Raw genomic sequence first — 21,646 nt, forward strand, 5'->3', positions numbered from 1 at the left:
TGATTTAGAGAAGTAGTTTAAGTTATTCTATGTTAGATATGCTTATTTGTATTCTGTGATAGAATTAGATGAGAAGATACACCAGCGTCAGAGAGTCGCCTCAATTGTTTCTGAGTGGCTGCAGAAATATTCAGAAACAGATAGTGGTGTCACGGATCACGGATCGACCCTCACGGTTCGGACCACTTGTGAACCGCGGATCAATGGAGTATTTTTTTTTTCTTTTTTTACAGCTTAATCATCATAGTGTGTAATAAAGTTCTACTGCTGCTGTTCCTTTTCAAGTAACAAGTCCCCGAATATCAATGCAGAGTGTCAGTGAACAGATATAAAGCAGTAGTGTGTTCACGTGACCGGAGCAGCTTAGAAGCATTTAACGGTGAAGTCATGGCGAGCGGAGGAACGTCAGATGCCGCGGCGTCATTTCAGTCGCAAGTTTGGGAACATTTTGTCTTCCCTGTAACGTATAATGACGGATGAGGGTGGTGGACAAACCGTTACGGTATGTAGGCGTTATTTAAAGAGAAAGACACGACAACGGCAAAACATCGGCATGTCCACACATATGAAGAGACACCATCCCGTCTGTCAGCGACGGGGACACTCCGGTGTAGAAAACAAAGGATTTCTAAATCTGGTTAAAATGCTTCAGCCACGCTACGAAATCCACTCACGCACCCACTTCAGTGTGAAGCTGTTCCAGACGTCTATGAGAAGGAAAATAATGCAGAGACTGCTTTCACCACGGCGGAGTGATTCTTAGTCCGGCGCTGTAGACACGCCCCCTCTGTGAGAGTCACGCGCACACACACACACACCTGGTTCAGGTGCTGACAGAAGCATCAGAGTGAAGCTAGACAGGCCCAATAATATTCCAGTCACCACAGAAAGGTCGACCCTCTCCCCAGACAATGGAGATATTCTCATCTTTTTGAAAATAATGTCACAGTAATGGTAAACATTGTTGTGTATTTGAATGACCTGACAGGAAGTAAACATAAACCCAAGTTGTTGCTGAGCAGTTCAGTTCAGTGTAAACAGTGGAAGCTAGCTGACTGGCTGTTTCTTTCTTTCAATGATGAAAGGACGAGGATATCAGAATTGAGTATTCTTGAATGTTTTATTTTTATTTATTTATTTCATTTTGTTTCAAATTGGACATATTCAATATTTTTGCTTTCATGCAAGACTATAGGCCAAAGTTCTTTGCTTTAAGTGTTCTTGAAGTTCTTTAATTAATAAATGGAAAGCAAAGTTATATTTGTCTCCTCCCATTCTTTGTTGATCCGAACCGTGAGGTTTCTCTTTGTTTATTACAAGAATATTGATTATATTTTTGGTTTGCACTGAAACATGAAAATACAATGCTTGGGTAACCGTCTACACTAATTTGGTTGAACAGGCATCACAACCACTCGGGCCAAAACACTTCCACTCGTCCAATCATCCACACATTCCCACAATGCAAAGCGCCACATGAAACAGGATTACACTACATACGCCGACGAAACACAAACACACACACGCACACACAAGCACTCACTTACCATCAAATTAATTCACTTCTGTGACGACTACATCCACTATCCACAGTTCCACACACACACACACTCACTACTGTTAGGGCATCACTGTTCGCAGTTATTGTTATTAGATAAAAAAAATACAACAGGATTGGAAAACACCATCTATTTCATATTGGTCATATACACTGTGCACGTCACATGATTGATACGTCATGGTTGTTAACCAGAACACTTAAAAGCACTTTCAACTGGCTATCAGACCGGATTCACGAAGGAGAGGAGATAAATATTGAGAGACGTCTTGAATTCATGGAGACAGTACGATGTGTTCATCAGACGATCGGCTGTTAAGAGTCAAACACGGGATGTTTCATCACCTTCAGAATCTGTCTGCGACTTAGAAAATAACAGACATGAATCAGTCGCCTCTTCTGAAGAGCCTTTAAAAAAAACAAACAGCGGTATTGTAAGAACCATAATTACCTCTGCCAGGTAACACATCAAAGGATACATTGGTTGCCATAGCAATGGCACTTTTGGAAGAATCTCTCTTTCCTTTGCCCAAAGCGCCAGCCTGACGCTGCTGTCAATGTGACTGATAGAGAACTCCAACACTCAGATGTTCATTCGCGGTTCAGACTTGTTGTAAATCTGCGGTTCACCTCTGTTGGTAAACTGAATCTGCGACCGCGGGGGTGAAGCATGAAGGAGCGAACAGCTGTCCTGTTGGCCCCGTGAGTCACTCGGGCTTCATTTCCCCGGTGACTCGCAGGCTGTCGAGCAGGAAACCCTTCATCATTAAAATAATCCTGTTATGAGGTAAGCGAGAGCGCAACAGCCTCTCAAAATCAAATGTCCCGCGATGCCGCTTCTCGATACGCTGGGACTAAAATGTCACAATATACCATGGGTATTAGAAACAGTTTGTACGGCTGCTGTGAGAAGCAAGCTGAGCCCTTCTACGATTAAGTTAATGAATACAGTACATTAGTTATAACTGCGCAACCTGAGGCAACAGGACTACATCCAGGACTACATCCAGGACTACATCCAGGACTACATCCAGGACTATATCCAGGACTACATCCAGGTGTGAGTAGTCACACAGTCAGCTCACAGAGTCTCTTCATGGTATTCAGGAGTGTAACCAGTGCGGTCCTCACATCTTGTTATGCGTCGGTTACCAGTCAATGTCATTCGTGTTATGCCTCAATTGTCCTTCGACAGGTAGCCCATGTGTGTGTTGGTGATGAAGTCACAGGTGGGGACGCTGCTGACAGCCTGGTGGATGTTCATAGCTGTGATCTCTCTTGGAGCTCTGCAAAAACCCAACCGTACAAAGTTAGGACTTTGAGCGCGGCACAACACACAGGAAATAGGTTTCAGTCGGCTGGCTTCTGAATGTTTATGTATTTTAATATAGATAGAGCAAAACTGAAAAGGTGCAACTCCCTGGTTCCAGCAGGTGAGGTATTTAAGGTCATTAAGCAGATGTTACCAGTATTAACAGATTCATGGCAGAGCACCAAACACACTGCTGTGTTTGAAAAAGCTTTGAGCAGCACCACTGATAAGAAATATAGAAATCATAATTGAATTAAAAAACAAAATAATCACAATTACTGCAGCCACCAGATCTCTGTACATTACATGTACATAATTGAATTTAAGATGCTGTAACTTCTTCATTTCGATATTGTTCTGAAACAATTATGATTATTTATCGACCTTTCTTGTTGTGAACGAGTTAAGAATAATCCGAGTAGCAACCTGCCGGCTCGGATATAATGAATGAAGTGAAAACTGGAGCATTCAGCAGGTTGCATGTTGAAGAGAGCGACAGAGTGAGAAGAGAGGCTGACCTGTTCTGAGGGGATTTGGCGTAGGCCCCGGCCAGAGCTTCTCTCAGGACATCGCTGGCAAACTGTTCAGTAGCCTGCAGAGCGCGCACACACACATGCACACGTACACACACACACCCCATTAGTCACAAAGAAACCTATCTTGTACAGCACAAGCTGAAACACGCGATACGACGTGCAGGTGCAGACATGCTGTATATTCATCGTTCGAGTCGAGGGTATTGTATATATGCTGAGGTACTGATGAGCCTGCAGAGTGACCGACCTTCAGAATCATGGCTTCCACTACTGGAGCGAAGACATTTTTCTCCACCTCGACTGGCTGGAAGGTTACCCCGATCTGAAAGAGAACATAAAATATGATTTAAAAGCGGAGAACGTGGTAAAACTTCTAGTTCAACATTCAGTTACTAGAAGCAACACAATACCATGATGTTATTGGTTAAATTCATAAACTCCCCCTGCACTTTCACTTTGAAAACCCGAGAGAGAGTTCCTTACTTGCTGCGCTGTGTCACTGACAAACTGAGCGGACACGCAGGGGCCCAGGAAGAACTTGGGATCCGAATCGGCCTCTGGCTCCTCTTCTTTGACCTTTAGCTTGTGGCAGGGAGGGGTGACGGTGACGATGTCGACGATTTTGTCGTCGGCCTCCTCCGGTTCAGTCTTCAGCAGAGCTTGCATCTGCTCCAGCCGCAGCACCAGCTCCTCGCAGCTATTCAGGGTCGTCGGGCACTCTGCGGACCGACGCACACGCACATTTAACACACCGCTTCACCAGCAGCAACAGCAGCTGCTTCACTCAGCGGCGCGTTGTGTGGCTGTGTGTGTTTAACAGAAGAATGATCGGGGAGCTTTTTGGAGAATATTGGCTCATTTTACCGGTTTAACAATTAAAATGTTATTTGTGCAAGAAGGAAGGGACGAGGACAACACAAACGCAGAACATCATAATGTCCGGCTCAGGCAAGTGTGTGACTCAGTGAGCGACTCAGTGAGCTGAGCAGCCTCGTCTCTCACCCTTTACAGACGAAAGACAGAATTAATGAGAACTCTCTGTGAATACAACGCAGCTGAACAACAACAACACCGACGCTGCAAACACATTACTGGTAACCGCAGAAGCACTACACACACACACGCAACACTGAAGGGAGAATATTGATCCACTTTGAGCAGAGTGGACAAAGGAAAGCACATAATCCCTGTGAAGAAGCTACGCACCAGCAACACACACACACACACACACACACACCGGGCTCGTTATCTATCTGAGTGAGGATGTCCTCGATGGACTCGTCGTCATTCTTGCGTTGGGGTTCGAGGTCAGGTGGTGTGTAGCCCCTCTGCCGGCACCACTGCGCCACCTCTCTGGTCTTTGGGGGGGTGAGGGCCTGCAGGCGGGGCGAGCGGTCCAACACATCCTGGACGACCCGCTTTACTGCCACCGCTCGCTGAAGCTACACAGAGACACATGTATTATGTAAAACAGCACATCAAGCCTGAAACCCCTTAAATCCACAGCTTTGCACAGTTTGACATCTTGTGTCTGCAAAGACTTGAGGCGCTCACAACCGCTCCGGTCCGGTGCCGGCTTCCTTGCAGCCGATCCTTTAGTGACCTGTAGATATAAATATCCACGCCCGAGAGCCTTTTTATAGTCGTAGAGAAAGAGGACCGACATGAGCTGGTCTGTATGAGCTATTGGTGAAGCCATTAGGAAGAGATGAGAGGAGACAACCAGGCTGATAACACATCCGACCAGATAAATAGGACGACATGAGGTAAGCAGAAAGCTCGCTGAGTCAGAGGGCCCAGCACAAAGCACCGAGACAGATTACACAGACAACAAAACTGCGAAGATAGACGCCCTCACCCGGGAACCTGGAAAGCAACTGCTAGTAAGCGGCCGCTGGAGCTCTGAGATATGAATGAGTCGATAAAATGAGAGAAAATAAATATAAAATCACAAAAAAAGCCAAACATGACAACTATTGCAGCTGTAACTTGTGTGATTTGATGAAGTATGGCAAGATATTTCTTTACATTGACTCCACTGAGGCTTTATGATCACTCAAAGGCACCTACAATGTACAGCCTTCATTTTGGTCATATCACACACACACACACACACACACACACACACACACACACACACACACACACACAAAACATCAAAGAGTCACCTCTGATGCTCTGCGCTTGCCAATAGTCCAGGAATAGTACTGCTCTGTTGAAGAGGCACAGAATGGATGCGAGTCCTCAGCTAAACAAACAAACAGAAGAATTAATCAGCTTGTCGTAAACACAGCGCGGTCGCTTTCAACGGTTTTAATATACGGAGTTGGTTTTTGAAGCATACCAAGTGGAAGGCAATCACTTACTCTTATCTGGAACAATAAGAGGGAACTTCTTTATCACCGCTGTCAGCAGCTGCATCATGGTCTCTATGTGTTCAGTGCTGAGAAGGAATCACAGGTGTACCATCGTAAAACCTTACATTCATATGCTGGTTGCCATTTGATAGCTTTAAATCACAGACGACACATGATCTCTCCTTTTAAGAATAAGTTAATGTGCATCCTGATTTGTTTGTGCACTTACTTGACGAGGTCGTGGGCGGTGTTATCGGCCCCTTGCTCCTGCTTGACTGTGGTAGCGGCGGAGGCGACGTTGACAGAAGTGGCGACGGGAGCAGTCACCGGGGGAGACGGACCAGCTGTGACAGCTGTGCTGGCGCCGGGCTCCGTCTTCACTGTGGCAGCAAGAGAGCGACGGCAGAACAGCGAGAGTGAGGGATTCATTTCAACAATCCCACACAATTAGTTTGAGGCTGAAATTGATCTTTTTGCTTATATTAAACATTTGAGAAGAGTTTTTTTGGAGAAAAATGTGTTCAGTACCAAAACTCAGTAATGTATTGCTACTAGTATCAAAAAAAGTATGACAAGAATGGAAGAAAATTGAGGGAGAATGGAGGTTGGGAGTAAAAGAGTGAGAAGAATGAGAGAGGAGTGGGTGGAGCGGGTGGAGCGGGGTGTGGACCCCTCTCACCTTGAGCCAGAGGCAGGGCAAGGGAGGGGGACGCCTGTCTGGCAGGACTTGGGGAGGCTCCAGCTCCAGCTGCTCCAGGAGTGGTGGGAGAGGAGGAGGAAGGAGTACTGGAGAGCGGGCCTTTAGACACCACTACACACAGAAGAAAACACACACACAGGCTGGATCAATGGCCCATTAGGTAAACAGGATGAAGATGATGTACTGCAGAGAGGAGAATCTACAGTTGATGTTTCAGAGTCTGTCTCCAATAAATCACACCCTGTAGTCAAATGTATTGACAAAATGAACTCAGTCGTGCACTACAAAATGTTACATTTCAACATTTGCTCTTCAGAAACTTGTAAAAGATGTGGCACACCAACAAAGCAATCAATATCAATGCTGCGCTTCATGTTTTATTCAAATGGCAGCTGCCTTTAATCTACTTTGAGAAGTGATTCAGAGAGTACACAGGTCTGGAATGCACTCTTTGACTCGATGTAAACTAGTGATAAGGCAGACTGCTGACTCACCTTTCCCAACAGGTATGAGTATGGTCTGCACTCCCCCAGACCCGGGGCCTACCCCCAGCTGCTTGAGCTGGTTGGCAGGGATGGTTAAGACCGTTTGTTGTTGGGAGCTGGAACCTCCAGAATGGATCTTCAGCATACCTGCACCGAACAACACATTCAAGTTGTTCGTGGCTGGGCCTGTACCATGTTTGTTCAAGCAATTGAACTTGCACATACTGCATACCTGAGAGAGTGGCGGCCGTCTTCCCTCCTCCCGCAGCCATTCCGCTGACTAACGAGGCCGCGGTGACCAATGACGTGCCGCTGCTTTTGGGCACGCCCACCACCGTCCCCACCCCTGCCCCCTTGGACATGCTGACGACGGGCATGTTGGCGATGCCTTTGGCTGCCGTTACCACAGCTCCCGTCGAACCTGCGGCACTCTTCGTCATCGTGGCGGAGTTTCCAGCACCCTTGACCAAGGCGGCCACCGCCGTCTTCGACAGGCTGCCTCCAGCAGCGGCACTGGCGCTCTTCGCCGCGCTGATTACCGCCGCTTGGTTGGCCGCCACCAGGAGCGAGTGGTGCGGAGAGGCAGACTTCCCGCCATCGGCAGCCTGCGGAGAACACACAGGAGACACTGCTGTCAGCCAGGAAGTAAACAGAAACACTGTTTTGTTTCATTCACAAAACATACTTCATAAGACAAAGAGGAGACAACAATCTGTTCTGCAGCTACATGACAGATAATGTGCACATGATGTGACAATTATTGGTGTGACTAACCATTTTAAAAATACACATTGGTGTTTAAAAAGGGAGGGAGTGCTGGGAAATTGAATTCACTGTGGCTTCAAAGGTCGTGTTAATGGTCGTTTCTTTGCTCTGGTCACATCTTGTTTTCCAGTGCTGTGCGACTCCCAGAGTGAGACGTGCCGATCGGGTCACTGGTTTTATGGAATCCTCAAAGACAAAAGAGTCAATTCCTCTCCCGGAGAGTCCTCATGATTAAATTAACGGTCCTGAAAGGGCAGTTTTTTCCAAAACAGGAACAGCAGTGATGTATTCCTCCTTTGTTTCTGTGTCAACATCTCATTTCTCTGTTACATGCCGTTTACATATTTGTTTTTGCCTGATGGAGCCTCTAGGAAGTCTTTTAGTGTGTTTCCATGTCTCAAGTTCATGAGGCCTGGCCACTGACTTTGAAGCTGTAATCACCCAAACACAGACCACGGCTGATGGACTGCTTAGGGCTCCTCGCACACCATCCAAACTCTCTGCTCTCTCTGACGAACACAGCGCTGTCCGTGCTGCTGCACTCACTGGGTCACTCCTGCTTTCTGTGTCTGTGGGGAATCACGAGAACATTGGTCTCTCACTTGCACAAAAGTTGAAACTAGAATTACCGCCTCACGGTTGTATGCCTCTGCCCACCAGTCAAGTTGCAGTTTATATTCATGTCGGTCCAAAATCTCATCACTTCATCATTTTATCCTTTTGGACAATTGTGAGAAATTGTCATTATTAGCCGATGAAATCTTGAGTTATGGCCATAAACGTGTTTTATGAGGTCACAGTGAAATTTGACCACCAAATAAAATCAGTTTATCCTTGAGTGCAAATGGACATTTGTACTAAATATGAACAAATTGCCTACAGGCGCTCCTCAGATATTGTGTGGACGAGAATGGACGGACAGACAACCAAAATATAAAAACAGCAAAAACGTATCAATTTGGATTATTCCTTCTGTAAAAGCATCCAACTTCACCGTGAAAATAATCCTTAAATCACAAAAAAAACATTCAAACTAATTATTTTTGTAATGTAGAAAACATGAAATTAAATATTTCATATCAAATCCATTGTTAATGTAATGGCTGTATGGTTGGAAAGTACTTTTAAAAATGAACAGCTGTCAGGCAGAATAAAACAGAAGAATGTGAGGACTGTGAAACTAGCCTGTTGTTGACCGGCTGCCGCTGCCGCTGCACTGACGGAGCCGGGGGTGGAACTAGCGGCAGTGATGACTCCGCCTGTCATCCTCAATGTGGTCGTCCCCGGCTTGGACAAGTGGCCTGCTGCAGACGCCGTGACCGTCTTAACGGAGCCGTCAGACAACTTCATCTGTGCGCCCTGGGAGCCGCCCACCAACTGTCAATCGTAAAAAAAACACAATGAATCTGAAACTAAGAGACACACGTCATGCAAATCAAAACTTTTCTGTAATTGATGACGTTGATGAGTCGTCCCAGTCTATATCAACATACTTATGTAAAGGGAGCAAGTGATAACATTGGTATGTAAAGTCAAACAGTAAAATGCTCAAACATACATAAGTTACAGGTCATACATGTCTGTGAAAGAGTTTAAAGGTAATCCTTTAAAAGGCCATGGACTTGGGACAGTACAAAGGACAGCCAGGGGGGCTCAGGGAGAGCTAAAGTGCTGACAAATACCAAAGGAGGTCTTCAAGAGGGATGCACCGATCACTTTTTCAGTACCGATACCTGGGCTTTGGGTATCGATATCGGACTAAGTGCATCCCTAGTCTGTACTGGTCATTGTCCGTGGAGAACCCAAGTGATGAATACCCGAAAGACCAGCCAGTTAATCTGGGACAGTGCTTGTAGCTCTTCACTGTAAAAAACGGGGCTTTTTGGAGATCGTGAAGCAGAAAAGGGGCACGAACACAACAGTAGTATTCAAAGCAGCTTCCATCGGTATCAGACATTGCAGAGGATCGGTCCTGCTCTCAGTCTCGTTACCTGAGCCAGGATAGCCGCCTTCTGTCCAGCTGTCACCCGGATGGCCTGCTGGGTAACAGCTGCTGGAGACGATGCTGCGTGACCTGCCGAACTCGAACCTCCCTGCTTCCCCGAACCCTGCGCTGGCTGGCCCACCAGAAACGTGCCCTGAGGACAAGAAGGGTTCGGGATAGGGCAGAGATCCAACAACATGTCACTCTGACTGAACCCAAAGTCAAGGGAATGGTCTCACTTCAGCTTTGTAAACCACGCAGCATGCTGTGCAGTGTATTTGGAGGTACAAAATGCATCTATTACATCATGTGCTTCATCTTTTATATAATAGAATAGCTTACAGAAAATAAAATTAGCCTTCTACAAAAACGACGCATTATCCTGTAAGCTCGGAACTGGTGTGTGTGCGTGTGTGTGTGCGCACTAGCTCTTTAGCTGTTTATGGGGATTTGGACATTTGTAGAGAACACCTTGAAGACTGATCATTATTAGGATACACAGCCCAGATTCCTCACTTTAAATGTAGGTGGAAGCCTCTGCAGACCACTTCATTAAATGGCGTTGGCTAAATGCACGGAAAGCATTGTTCTAAAGCCGACTGCATGATCAATGCTGCTGTAATGAACGTGTCTAATTAAGAACGCACCGGAGCTCAACCGCTGCACTAGAATGGAGGGAAAAGAAGCCTCGTTTGCAGACCGTGCATGAGAGTCCTGTCACGCCATAAGGGAATAAACCTTCCGTTTCCAGTTTCCATACTTTGATGAAGCACATGAGAGTCCACAACAACACAAAAGACATCAATAAGAGTTTCTTTATGAGTATGCATGTCATGTATAATAGTCTAAATGCATTTCTACCCACCTGTGGGGTCTGTTTGAGGATGTATGACGTGTAGGAGAGGTTAGAAGGCAGACTGCTGGATGAGGAAGAGGAGGAGGAGGAGGTCTGAGAAGCACCAGCACCTGCCGATGAGCTGCTCTGGGACTGCTGACCTGAATTACAGACAGTCACATCATCACATCAGTCTCACATCTGATAAACAATCCTGTTATTCCTTATCCCAAATTACAGCTCATCTTCTATTTGCGTAATTTTGATGTGAAATTTGTATTTTAGATAAAATAGAGGATACTGCTTCATCTCTTTAATCTCATTGTGATTTCACAGGAGAGTGTGAGGGATTATAGCTCGCGGTACACATTAAATAAAATGCAGAAAGAAATCGATGACTACGACTGACTCACTGTCCAGACGGTAGCGGAGCAGCCAAAATCTGTATCTGCCACCAGCATGCCTCAAATTGCAGAGTCACTTCAGAAGTGGGTTTCTTCCTTTTGCCAAACTTTATAACGAGCCGCGAGCAACAACATTGTTAACACAGCTGGCTACAGTTTGAGGAGACACTGACCCCGACCTACAGATCCATGAATTAGTTTCAGTTATTGCCCAAACAGTCATGTAAGAGACACACAGCGGGCACAGTTGTGCAGAGCGAGATGCTGAAATATTCTCAAGCTTTCTGCACACACTTAAATAATCATCACGGCCCAAATCAAAGACAACTGTTTTTTTTCCTGCAGGAAACACTTTTTTAAACGGGATGTTGTTTTACATTAGAGGGCTTGATATTGTGTCAGTGTGTCTGCTGGAGTATCTGTGAAATCACTTGAAATGTCAAGAAAATTCAACTCAAAAGTTCAGTGTAGCAGAGTCTGATGTAAGAAGGTGGCAAGTCTAACAAGATATTGTTAAAATGGTTAAGAGTCAAAGACCACCAAGAGCTTGACAGGAGTATATTAAGTATGTGACTTACAACCAGTATGAAGAAGGGAACAACTATTAACCGAAAACGATGCCAATGCCTGTATTCAAAAGGATTGATGTCGGATGCAGCATGTCTCACTTGCACTGGAGGCTCGGAGGATGGCTCCCTGTGGGATGAGAAGCAGCTTGCCCTTCCCCGAGGGGTTCTTGCTGTTGGTGGTCAGGTAGAGCTTGGTGCCTGGAGGTAAATTGGCCAGATTGGCCAAGTTGTTGGCTGGCAGCTGAAGAGTGGCCATCACTGAGGACATACGCAGAAGAAACTAAAATATTATTTACTCACCTCTGTTTTTGCACTGCAAATACATGAAGCTTCGCGGAAGTTTCTGCCGGGAAGACATCTTTACACTCATCGTTCACAAATCTCAGACGTAAACTCGAAGTTAAAACAACCAGATTTCTAAGTCAATCATATCATTGCTGTCAGCACTACCCGCTTTAATAATCTACGTCATGATGGGGTCTAATCACCAATATTCACCTTATTGTGCACCATGTCATCAATCATTGTTTACTCTAAATGAAGTCTCCTGATTGAAGTAACAATATGAACACATTTTCCTGGGCTAAAGCTGAATAAAACTGCTGGCTCTCTGACTTAATATACAAAAACATAAAATGTGCATCTCCAATTTAAAATGTTTGGTGGGATTCAAAATTGTTGTTCTAATAATGCTTGTGCTGCCTTAGTGTCACATCGTGTGTGTGTGTGAGAACTCTGACCTCCACTCTTGCCACTTGAACCACCAGCCGCCTTGGCAGCGGCCTGCTGACCAGAGATGCCACTGGCTCCACTGACGATGGCTTTAGCGACTCCCTGAGCCAAAACCTGCTTCCCCCCCATCACCTTGGACACAGAAGGGCTGCCCTTCGCCACCAGAATCTGTCCACTGCTGATAGCCACCTGTTTGACCGCAGACTGCAGCGTCGAGCTCACAGGAATGCCTAACATCTAGAAATGAAAGAGTTTTTGAATGACAGCATACACACATCACTGTTAACATGTAAATAATTGAAGTGCTTCTGTGTGGGTGGATGCAAGAGGCATGCCAGACTGACCTTGCTGGTGGTGGCCCCCGTGGCCCCTCCTGCCTGTTTCTGGGCCGACATGGAGATCATGTGACCTCCCTTCACTGCGACAAACTGGTGTGCTGCTGTAGCGGCAGGTTGCTGCTGCTGGCTGGTTACTGTGGAAACCATCTGCTGCTGATGTGTCGAAACTTCCCCCGGCTCCTGCTTGATGATAACCTGCAAAAACAAGTGAGTGCACATGGAGAGAAGGACTGTAACAGGAAGGCCACCGTACCTCGACAACAACAACAGTGTAGCTGTTATCATGGTGTACATTTAATGACACATTTTCGCTGCTAAATTAAGACTGCAGAGCTTAGAGAGGAGTTTTGAAAATCAGCGTCATCATTAATTCATCAAAGAGATGTTTCTACATTCCCCATCGGCCCTGGCCTTTGGTACCACTGTAGGTGCTGCTGAGCGACCTACAACAGAAACAACTGTAGAATCGGAGCCAACGAGAGTACCGCTGTGATGAGACAGAAGTTAGAAAGTGAAATGGTATTTCAGTCTTTGTCGATGGCGACAGGCTGATTAGCATATGGTAGTGGGAGGATTTTGCAGCGGGGTATTGACACTGAGTGAAACAGAACCATGCAATTGTGCTTTTGGAAAGCTCACAGCAGCCCCCCCTCCTATCTTTAGAGGGATGTGCCATTTAAATAGCTTGCCAAGGCATTCACATCTGCTGAAGATAGCACCCTGGCCTGCTATTAATACCGCCTTGGTTTGTTAAAGATACAGATGCTATAAGGACAGACAAAGACAAAGTGGTGGGAAGATAGATAGATAGATAGACTTTATTTCAGACTCGGGATCCATACAGACAGATACGTAAAAAGACAGACACAAATAATAAAGGAAGAGATCAGTAAAAAGAGAGGTTTCAGTTTATAACAACTCTGGTAAAGACTCTACCAACTCACCTTCATCCCTGATGAGAGGAAGGTGCCAGTGTGAACTTTGGGGGCTGGAGAGCGAGCGCCTTGAGCAACAGACTGTTTGGCTGAGGGGCTTCCTGTGGAGTAATTTGCACACAGAAAACACACACAGAATAAATAATGGAGGAGATGACTGTGTGACTTGGTGAGGGTTCACTGCAGCTCTTGCCTTCCTTTCAAAGGACATCACGGCCATTGTGTTGCGAGGTGACAGCTCCCCCGCCAGGGTTACTCAGCGCGGGCGTTGAAGCCGAGCAACAAAGTTCCGTGCCTTACCTACAGAATTTAACATTTGTTTTATCCCAGGATTGGTGAATCAGCCACTACGCCCACATCACCCAGCTTGATAAAAACATCCCTTACTGACACTCGAGCCCTGCTGCCAGATCTGGTTGAGCTGCGGAGGAAGAGTGGGAGCGGCTGAGTGGGCGAGAAAGAGCGAGCGATCTCAGGGAAAGAGCTTCTAAGTGGAATATGAACCTGCTGATGTGAGGAAGTAAATGCTCCCTGGTGATGTTAGATGACTCTGCTCCACGATAGGGTGACGCATACATAAAGCACACAATCGCTTCATCTTTGGAGATAATTGCACAGCTTGTTCATATACACACACAAACCCATACTCAATTGTGAGCGTGGGGGGGGGGTCTCCTAATCTGGCCATAAAACGGAGCGGCTCAGTCACCATAGTAACCTGCTGGCTCACCACACTTCATACTTTATAATCGCAAAACAGGAACAAAAGAGAAACGCAGGAACAGATAGAGACATAGGAAAACAACAGCAGGGAAGAAGTACAACGAGCTGGATGAGAAAGTACAAAGTAAAAAAATAAATGCCTATATTCTATGTGGGCGGCTCAGACTCCGCTTTGATACGGAGTGGGAGATGCGTACCTGTGGCGGCAGCGGATGAGGAAGCCATGCCGATCACCTGGCCAGGCTTGTCAACAATGATGTAAGGGTTATTGAGGACCGATGAGGAGCTCTGCTTGCTGTGGACCGGGGTCGAGGTGGTCGGTGTGCGAGGCAGCGGCGAGTGGCTCGGGGTGGAGATGGGAGACCCTGTGGGGAAGAAAGTATGCAGGCTCTTAGAGGAATAACTGGGATGTTAATAAGGAATAGATGTCTATGATGTCTTTTCCTTTGTGCAACCTGCTCGTCAAGCAATTTGGCCCAACTTAAACTGTCCATGATGCAGATTTAAAGAAGTCAGATGAGGCAGAAACATGTTTTTTTCTGCAGAGATCATTTCTATAATTTTTGCCTAGAACAGCAAAAGGAGGACATGAGGATTCTTGTTCCTACCCTTGTTCTTGTGATGGCTGCATTTTAAATAATTAGACCAAGTGAAGAATGAAGACCAATGCCGGGGAACAGAATGTGCAAAATACATGGAAACAGAACAATAGTGGAACTCTGACAGGGTTTAATACAGACAGAAAAGTGTATGTGGTCAGCGTTTCTTAGTGGTGTTCATATTTGATATCAGTGTAAAATCTGAAATAAACGAGTCTTCTAAAAACATTTGACAGTAGGCCGTTAGGCGACACGCCACGAATGGCAAGCGGCCACTGGGTGGAGACATTTACCTGAAACTATTTTACAGCTCATGGTGATCGGTTGGAAGGATTTACTGGGAGACTCCGCGGGGCTGGGCGGCTGGTGTCCGAGGGGGACAATCTTACAGCTCGCTGTGATAGGCTGGAAGGCAGAGTTGCCATGGGAACCCAGAGTGATCCTGTCGGCGACTTTGGGTCGGGTCGGAGTGCGTTCACCGGCGGCGAGGCCGGCGCCGTGGCCGCCTGCAGACCTCCCCGGCTCCACTTTGATGAAACCTCGAACAGGGAAATGAAAGAGTAGATTTCTTTTAACCTCCCTTTCAACCTCATCTGGAGTTAAGTTTCGCATCTCGTGACAGCTTTACAGATGTAAAGAAATCTTGCATTGTTTACATCCAGGTTTACTAGCCAGCAGTTGTCTTCTTCACTGCTTTTATTGGTGCCATGTTATGTTACAACAAAGCAGCATGAAACCATTTCATCTGCATGCTTGCGTGTGCAATGTGGATCTTCAACCACTACGCGTTTGTACAATACTAAACAACAACGGGGAACTAGTGGTCAAAAACCTGAATTACTACAGGTGTAAATATACTTTTTCACAATCAATGTTTCTGTGTGCATACCTTTGTCTACACTGGCATCGTGTGAGATGGGAGAACTGGAGCGTCCATAACTCTGGGCCAGGGAGGTGGCCGACGTGGGGCTGGCTGCTCTGTGAGTCACCTTGGAGGAAGAGGGCTGAGGGATGTAGTCCTCCCCAAGAGAGTTCCTATAGAGCTCCACATCAACCACCTGCAACAGATATAGCTCACTGTCAGAGGGAAGCTCTGAGGGGGGGGGGAAGTCAACAGAGGGAACATTAATAACTTACAGTTTCTGCCCCGAGCGTCTGCAGCCCAGTGTATGTTCTGTCCAGCTGCAGGAGAAGAACAGATCGATACAAATGAAGACTTTAATTCATGGTAATGTGCCCAAATCAATTAAGTAGGTCCAAGTATACTTTAGGGAACAATAAATGATCATCAGTACCTAATTTGTAATTTACCAGTGGCAGTACAGAAGTCATCACAAACACAAAGGACTTCTTAGACACACCAACAAGAGGCTCAGTTAACAACTGCATGTGGAAAAACACCGTGTCTCAGTCTGAAGAGGACAACAAGCCGACTGGCGGTGTGGTCTGACCTTTAACTGGTGGATGATGTCAATGCGTTTGTTGCGGGGGTCTTTGAAGTGGATCTGGATCCTCACAGGAAACTCCCCCCAACCGCGACGTGTTAAATGAAAGGGTGGCTCACTGAGGACAAACACATTCAAAAAGCCTGATGTCAAAAAAAATGAAGGACGCAGCACAAAAACAAACAACAGGAAGCTACAAAACAAGCCAATGAATCCATCGGTACCAACCATGTCATGCTTGTCGGGAAGAGGGCTGAATAAAGCTAAACATGTAGGCAACATGTAGGCGAGGGAAAAGTGACATTGAATCTTTGGAGGAGTCCCTTGACCTCTCACCCTAAAATATGTGAATGGAAATGGGTTCTATGGGTACCCACAAGTCACTCTACAATTACAAACTACAGACCTGGGCATGCACAGTGTATGACTTTAATAGGTCTGTTCAATAATTCATGATTTATGAGCAGTTTCCAGAGCAGAAGTGTTTCGCCATCCAATCGTGGTTTTAGGTAATACAATCACAGCATGGATCTTCTGCGGTGTTCCTTAAGCTCCAGGTGTCTCAATGTGGTATTTTGGAAGGATTTTTGATCTTGTATTGAAATAAATGACTTTGATGGTCTCTCATCTTCTCCCCCTTTGAAGCTTGAGGTTTTCACCCCCTCACAACAGAAACTGTTCCAACTGCCAGCACTTACAAGGACATGTCGATGTGCATGCATATCCTGTATGTCTATTCAAGAGTAGACTATGAGTGATGCATTATTGTTTTTTTATCTTACTTATGTTCATCCCCTCAGCTACATGCCGGCTGTGTCGAGACGGAGCACAGAGCAGCGAGGCCGTGCGGGGTTCACTTGGCATGAAGACTCGAGTCAGTCAGAGGGAGCTTATGAGAGGCTGTTCCTGCAACGTGAGTGCCGTGTCAGCGGAAAGAGCCAGGAGGCTACAGCTCAGGATAGCTGGCTGATTAAAGATATAATTTATTCAAAAGCCATGGGAAAACATTTTTTTTATCCATTGCCACTTTTTAGAAGATAAAAACTAAAATGAGACATCTTAACCACAGAGCCTGAGGCAATAAGCTCTCTTCCTTCTAGACACCTAAATTAAGTGTGCGACACAAATCGACACACCTTTGGGCTCAGCCACACACCTAAACACGCATGTTTTTCTGAGTGACTCCACTGTGAAGGTGTGACCACTATTAGTCATGTTCATGTTGACGTCTAGTCTGACTCATCGTGTGCTAAACGACGTCACCGGTGCCAGTATTCAAATAGTTTCCTTGCTTCCTTCAAAATGGTGCGTGGAAAGAGGCGGGACCAACTACTGACCTAGAATAATTGTGTCAGTTTGGAAGTAAACATTGTGTCTACGGGCAACACACCACGTGACGGAAAATGTTATTGGAGTTGTCATTTGTCCCGATCTCTCTGACTTCTGTTAAATCAGCACCCAAGTGCTAAGTTGTGCAACAAGAGGGGGGAGCTCTGCCTGTGTGCATGGCTGAAGAGTGCAAACACACTCAAACAAACTCAAACAGACACACACAAACCTGACTTCCACCAGGTCGTTGGGTTTGTAGCTGGGATGCAAGAAGAACCAGACTTTCTTCACAAAGTGGTCGATACTGGGCTCCCTCCTGGAGCCCCTGACGTACACCATCCACTTGTGGGTGGACTGGTCGTTTTCTTCACGCTTATCCGGGGGAATGTACCTGAGGGCGAGAGATAAAGAGCAAAGACAACCAGAGGGCCTTCTTAATACGCACACCTATGATGTAGCGCGCGAAAAATGACATTCCAGCTTCGCCCTTCAGGACATTTAGAGTGCACAACAAATATGGGCCTCGTCATTCATGTGCTTCCTAGAAATAGCATGTGCTTCGTATTACACTGAAACAAGCGGTCTTGAGGAACCGCAACGTATCTGGATCAACCCGTGCCCAGGGGAAAATAAATGAAATTAAGTAAAAAGAGGCATTTTTCTTGATGCAACTGCATCAAGACCGGGCTTGTAACGAAACCAAATTGTGTCTCAGCTCTTCAGTCCACAGTCACGCAATAACTGTTGAGGGAGAGACATACCTGAAGAGTCGCACTAACTTACATCAAAACAACAACCACTCAAGTGCACAGTTCATCAACATTCTGCACTGAACACATTTTATGAAAAATAACGTTTTATCATATTTGCTCAAACTATCACTATACCCTGACTGTATCGCATGAGAAAGATACGTTCTACCACGCTCAAAGGAAAACAACATATCAGAGCCGACGAGTCTCTAACACAGCTGACAATCACCGCTTGTGAACTCTGATCAAACTGTCTATTTCTCAATTTTCAGAAACATATCTTAATGTTTCAATTAGCTGTAAAATGACAAAGTCCATGACCTGGCTGCAATGTTGAAAACAGTCGAGCCAAAACCGAGCATGGCCCACCGGCCGGAGCAAACTTAAAGTTTTAAGGCTAAACAGTAGAGGTGATGAATAGGCAATGCAGTAACAGAATCTCGTTTCATTTGATCAGCGCTGCCTCGTTTTTTACATTTGGATCGGAATTCACCAGCAGTAATTGACAGCTGCGTTCATTGGCTCTTGTTGGTTGTTTTCCTTTGGGAGCGGTGGAAACTTGCAAATGCCTTTAGGAGCAATAAGAGGAGACAGAGGAACCTGATGTTCTCACATATTATATCTGTCTCACGCACTACTGTGAGGATATAGGTACAGGTTGAGCAAATATGATAGAAAATGATTTTCAAAAAAGGTTTCCAACAGAACCGTTCATTGATATTTGTATCTTTGACGAACAGCGCCTCGTTGTTATGACATGTCATCGTTTTTAACAAGAGAAATTAGAAACATCGACATATTTGTCTAAGGTTTTCAAAGAGATTGATGAAAATCCAAACTTTGATGTCGTGGTTTTTACAACATTCTGACTTATTGTGACCCATCAAAATAAAGGAGGAGAGGCCTTTTTGTGATCCGAAATATATTTAACAGTTCATATAAAAGAAGCAAAAAAAATAGACAAATGTGATTATTTCCCTCCATCATGTTAACAGTCTCATGACTTCCTAAGATAGTCCTAAGCTACAAAGGCCTGCTCTACTAAGTCAGAATGATGACAAAGTGAATACAACTTTTGCTTCGTTTGGTTAAATACCTGGACACGTTCCCCACTACAATGGTCTTCTTTGCATAGAGTCTAGAGGCTTCATTTCCAGCAGTGTGATAAGTCACCCTCTGCTCTGCTCCTAAGGACAACGGCACTCCAAACGTGTCCTACGACAAATAATGGAGAACATGACAAGCTCGATGAAAGAAAAGAAAAAAAACCTGCAGGATTAATGCGGGTACCACTTTGCATTCATCGAATAAACCCTGTCATCTTTGTCACTTGAACTCACTTTGCCTGTATTGCGCCCCGGTCTGCGCTCCTGCCTGCTGCCGTCCTCTCTCCAGGCCCCCTCTCCGTCCCTCTCAGCTCCCTCTCCTTGCTGCGAGAGGGACTCGGACTCTGAGTGGGCCAGAGAAGGAGTCTCGGAGCCCTGGTTGAGAGGGGAAGAGGACCGGGATGGGGACTCCAGGAACCGTCGGATGGCCGGATGGTTCAGCACGGCAGGGTCACTCTTAGAAACATGCTAGGACACAGAAGAAATGAGGGCTGCTGCTTCTGTACTATTCCACCACTGTAGAGCAGCTGACAATATGAATATACGGGAATCTACCTCTGGGAGCTTTGTTATTCCAGCGTTGGCATAATAATTAGCTACTATGCATGCCCTGAGCTTGTCCATCATCCTCCTGGCTTCATTGAGTCTCTGCAAAATAATGGAAACAAAACAATTAACCAAAATGTTCTGATTTATACTGTAAACACACAAAAAGTATGTAAGTCACTTTTTGTATCTCTGCATTACTGATACAAGTGAACGAGTGAAATATCGTATAATGAAATGAAGGAAAGACCGGAGATAACGTTACCTGACTTATCACATCTATCTCATGCTCTTTGTTCTTCATCTCCAAAGAAAACTGCTCTCTGATGATGGTTTCAATCTTCTGCACCGCTGCTTCTCGTGCTGAAGAGGCAGGAGGTACACATATTAAAAGAAACCACCTGTCATGTGTCACAACATGCAACTAAAGCACATACACTGTCTCAGGGTTTGGGTCATACACGTACCATTATGTTCAACCGCTTTGTTTCTCTTACTGTTTTGAAACAGCGAAATGTCATCATAGTCGGGGTCGTTGCCTTCTATTTTCCTTTTAACTCCTGACATGACCGCCTGCGAAGAAGAACATGTTAAGAAAAATGCATCTGAAAACAGCTAAAGTTAGCTAACGTTACTCACATCCATGCTCCCATGGCCAGTTGTTATGGTAGCACACTTAGCATCGAATTAGCCGGCTAGCAGAGGATCTGATTCCCACAGCTAACTTTAGCACGGACTGGATAGCCAGTGATGCTAATATAGGAGAAACCAGAGCCTCCAATGAAGCCAATTGTAAACAAAATGATTCAACGTTACGCTCCCAGATAGCGTCTAACGTTCGTGTAGCCGGCAGTGGTACCGTTAGCCAACTGCTAGCCTTGTTTGTTAATTTAGCTAACGTTAGCACACAGTTGTATACACCGATTCAATCCGTTTGAAATGTAAACTTACTGGAGTGCCCTGTGCTGGGGAGCAACGTTTCTTTGTGAGGCGTGTGTTTTAATTCAGTGATAGCATATCCTTTGCGTTATGCTATATTCATCTCACACACTTGTGTGTTGTAAATTGCTAAATCTCGAGGTGGACAAGTAAGCTAAGAGGTGGATAGTTAGCCTTGCAACTCACCAGAATAGCCACCAGGCACCACTGTTTTACAAAGACAACAATACACAAGAACTCAGGAATTTCACTCTCTCATCATTTCTTTATGACTGATTCAATGGGAATCCTTAATGTCATCATATGAGTGTGGCAGGATTGACTACAATCAGGCAATGATTGCTTAGAACAGCAATGCACATATGCTTGCTTTTAAGCCAGGCCAGTAGCTATAGCTGTAGACCTTTAGGTATTGCTGCTATTAATCTTACATGTTTAATGTTCACATGCCATGAACTAGAAGATGTGACAGGAAGTGAAACACGTTTCGAATGAGCACATGAAGTCCACAATATAGATTAAAAAAAATCCTCTCCTCCAGCAGTGTGGAGTTTGGCCAAATTTATTTAAAAAAGCTAATTTTCCAAGAGATACTTAACACGCACCACATAGTTTCCTCGTCTGATGACTGTGAATGTACATCACTATACATGGTAGCACTAAGAACTTCTACACTATTCAAAAGTAGGTCAGTTTG

The 21,646-nt window shown here is 45.4% G+C and overlaps 1 protein-coding gene across 2 annotated transcripts; it reads right to left on the reverse strand.

Moving 5' to 3' along the window:
* Positions 1 to 1,116: 1,116 nt before the first annotated feature.
* Positions 1,117 to 21,091, reverse strand: yeats2 (YEATS domain containing 2). 2 transcript variants are annotated; one of them, XM_079284409.1, is made up of 30 exons: positions 20,962 to 21,091; positions 20,478 to 20,583; positions 20,276 to 20,373; positions 20,020 to 20,112; positions 19,699 to 19,932; positions 19,455 to 19,573; positions 17,836 to 17,997; positions 16,284 to 16,395; positions 15,970 to 16,014; positions 15,722 to 15,890; positions 15,126 to 15,371; positions 14,431 to 14,598; positions 13,520 to 13,611; positions 12,582 to 12,770; positions 12,246 to 12,474; positions 11,605 to 11,763; positions 10,563 to 10,693; positions 9,705 to 9,851; positions 8,899 to 9,090; positions 7,181 to 7,553; positions 6,958 to 7,095; positions 6,443 to 6,574; positions 5,993 to 6,143; positions 5,773 to 5,849; positions 5,575 to 5,654; positions 4,644 to 4,848; positions 3,890 to 4,125; positions 3,654 to 3,728; positions 3,389 to 3,462; positions 1,117 to 2,844 (listed from the first exon to the last, which is right to left on the reverse strand). In XM_079284409.1, the coding sequence occupies exons 2-30, from the start codon at positions 20,575 to 20,577 to the stop codon at positions 2,736 to 2,738; spliced, it is 4,335 nt and encodes a 1,444-aa protein (XP_079140535.1). In that variant the 5' UTR covers positions 20,578 to 20,583; positions 20,962 to 21,091; the 3' UTR covers positions 1,117 to 2,735. The 2 variants fall into 2 exon arrangements, with proteins under 2 accessions (XP_079140535.1, XP_079140536.1); XM_079284410.1 differs by lacking the exons at positions 1,117 to 2,844; positions 3,389 to 3,462; positions 3,654 to 3,728; positions 4,644 to 4,848 and having other exon boundaries at positions 3,968 to 4,125.
* Between the last annotated feature and the right edge of the window lie 555 nt (positions 21,092 to 21,646).

This window comes from Melanostigma gelatinosum, assembly GCF_949748355.1.
Source record: "Melanostigma gelatinosum genome assembly, chromosome: 15".
Taxonomy (NCBI): domain Eukaryota; kingdom Metazoa; phylum Chordata; class Actinopteri; order Perciformes; family Zoarcidae; genus Melanostigma; species Melanostigma gelatinosum.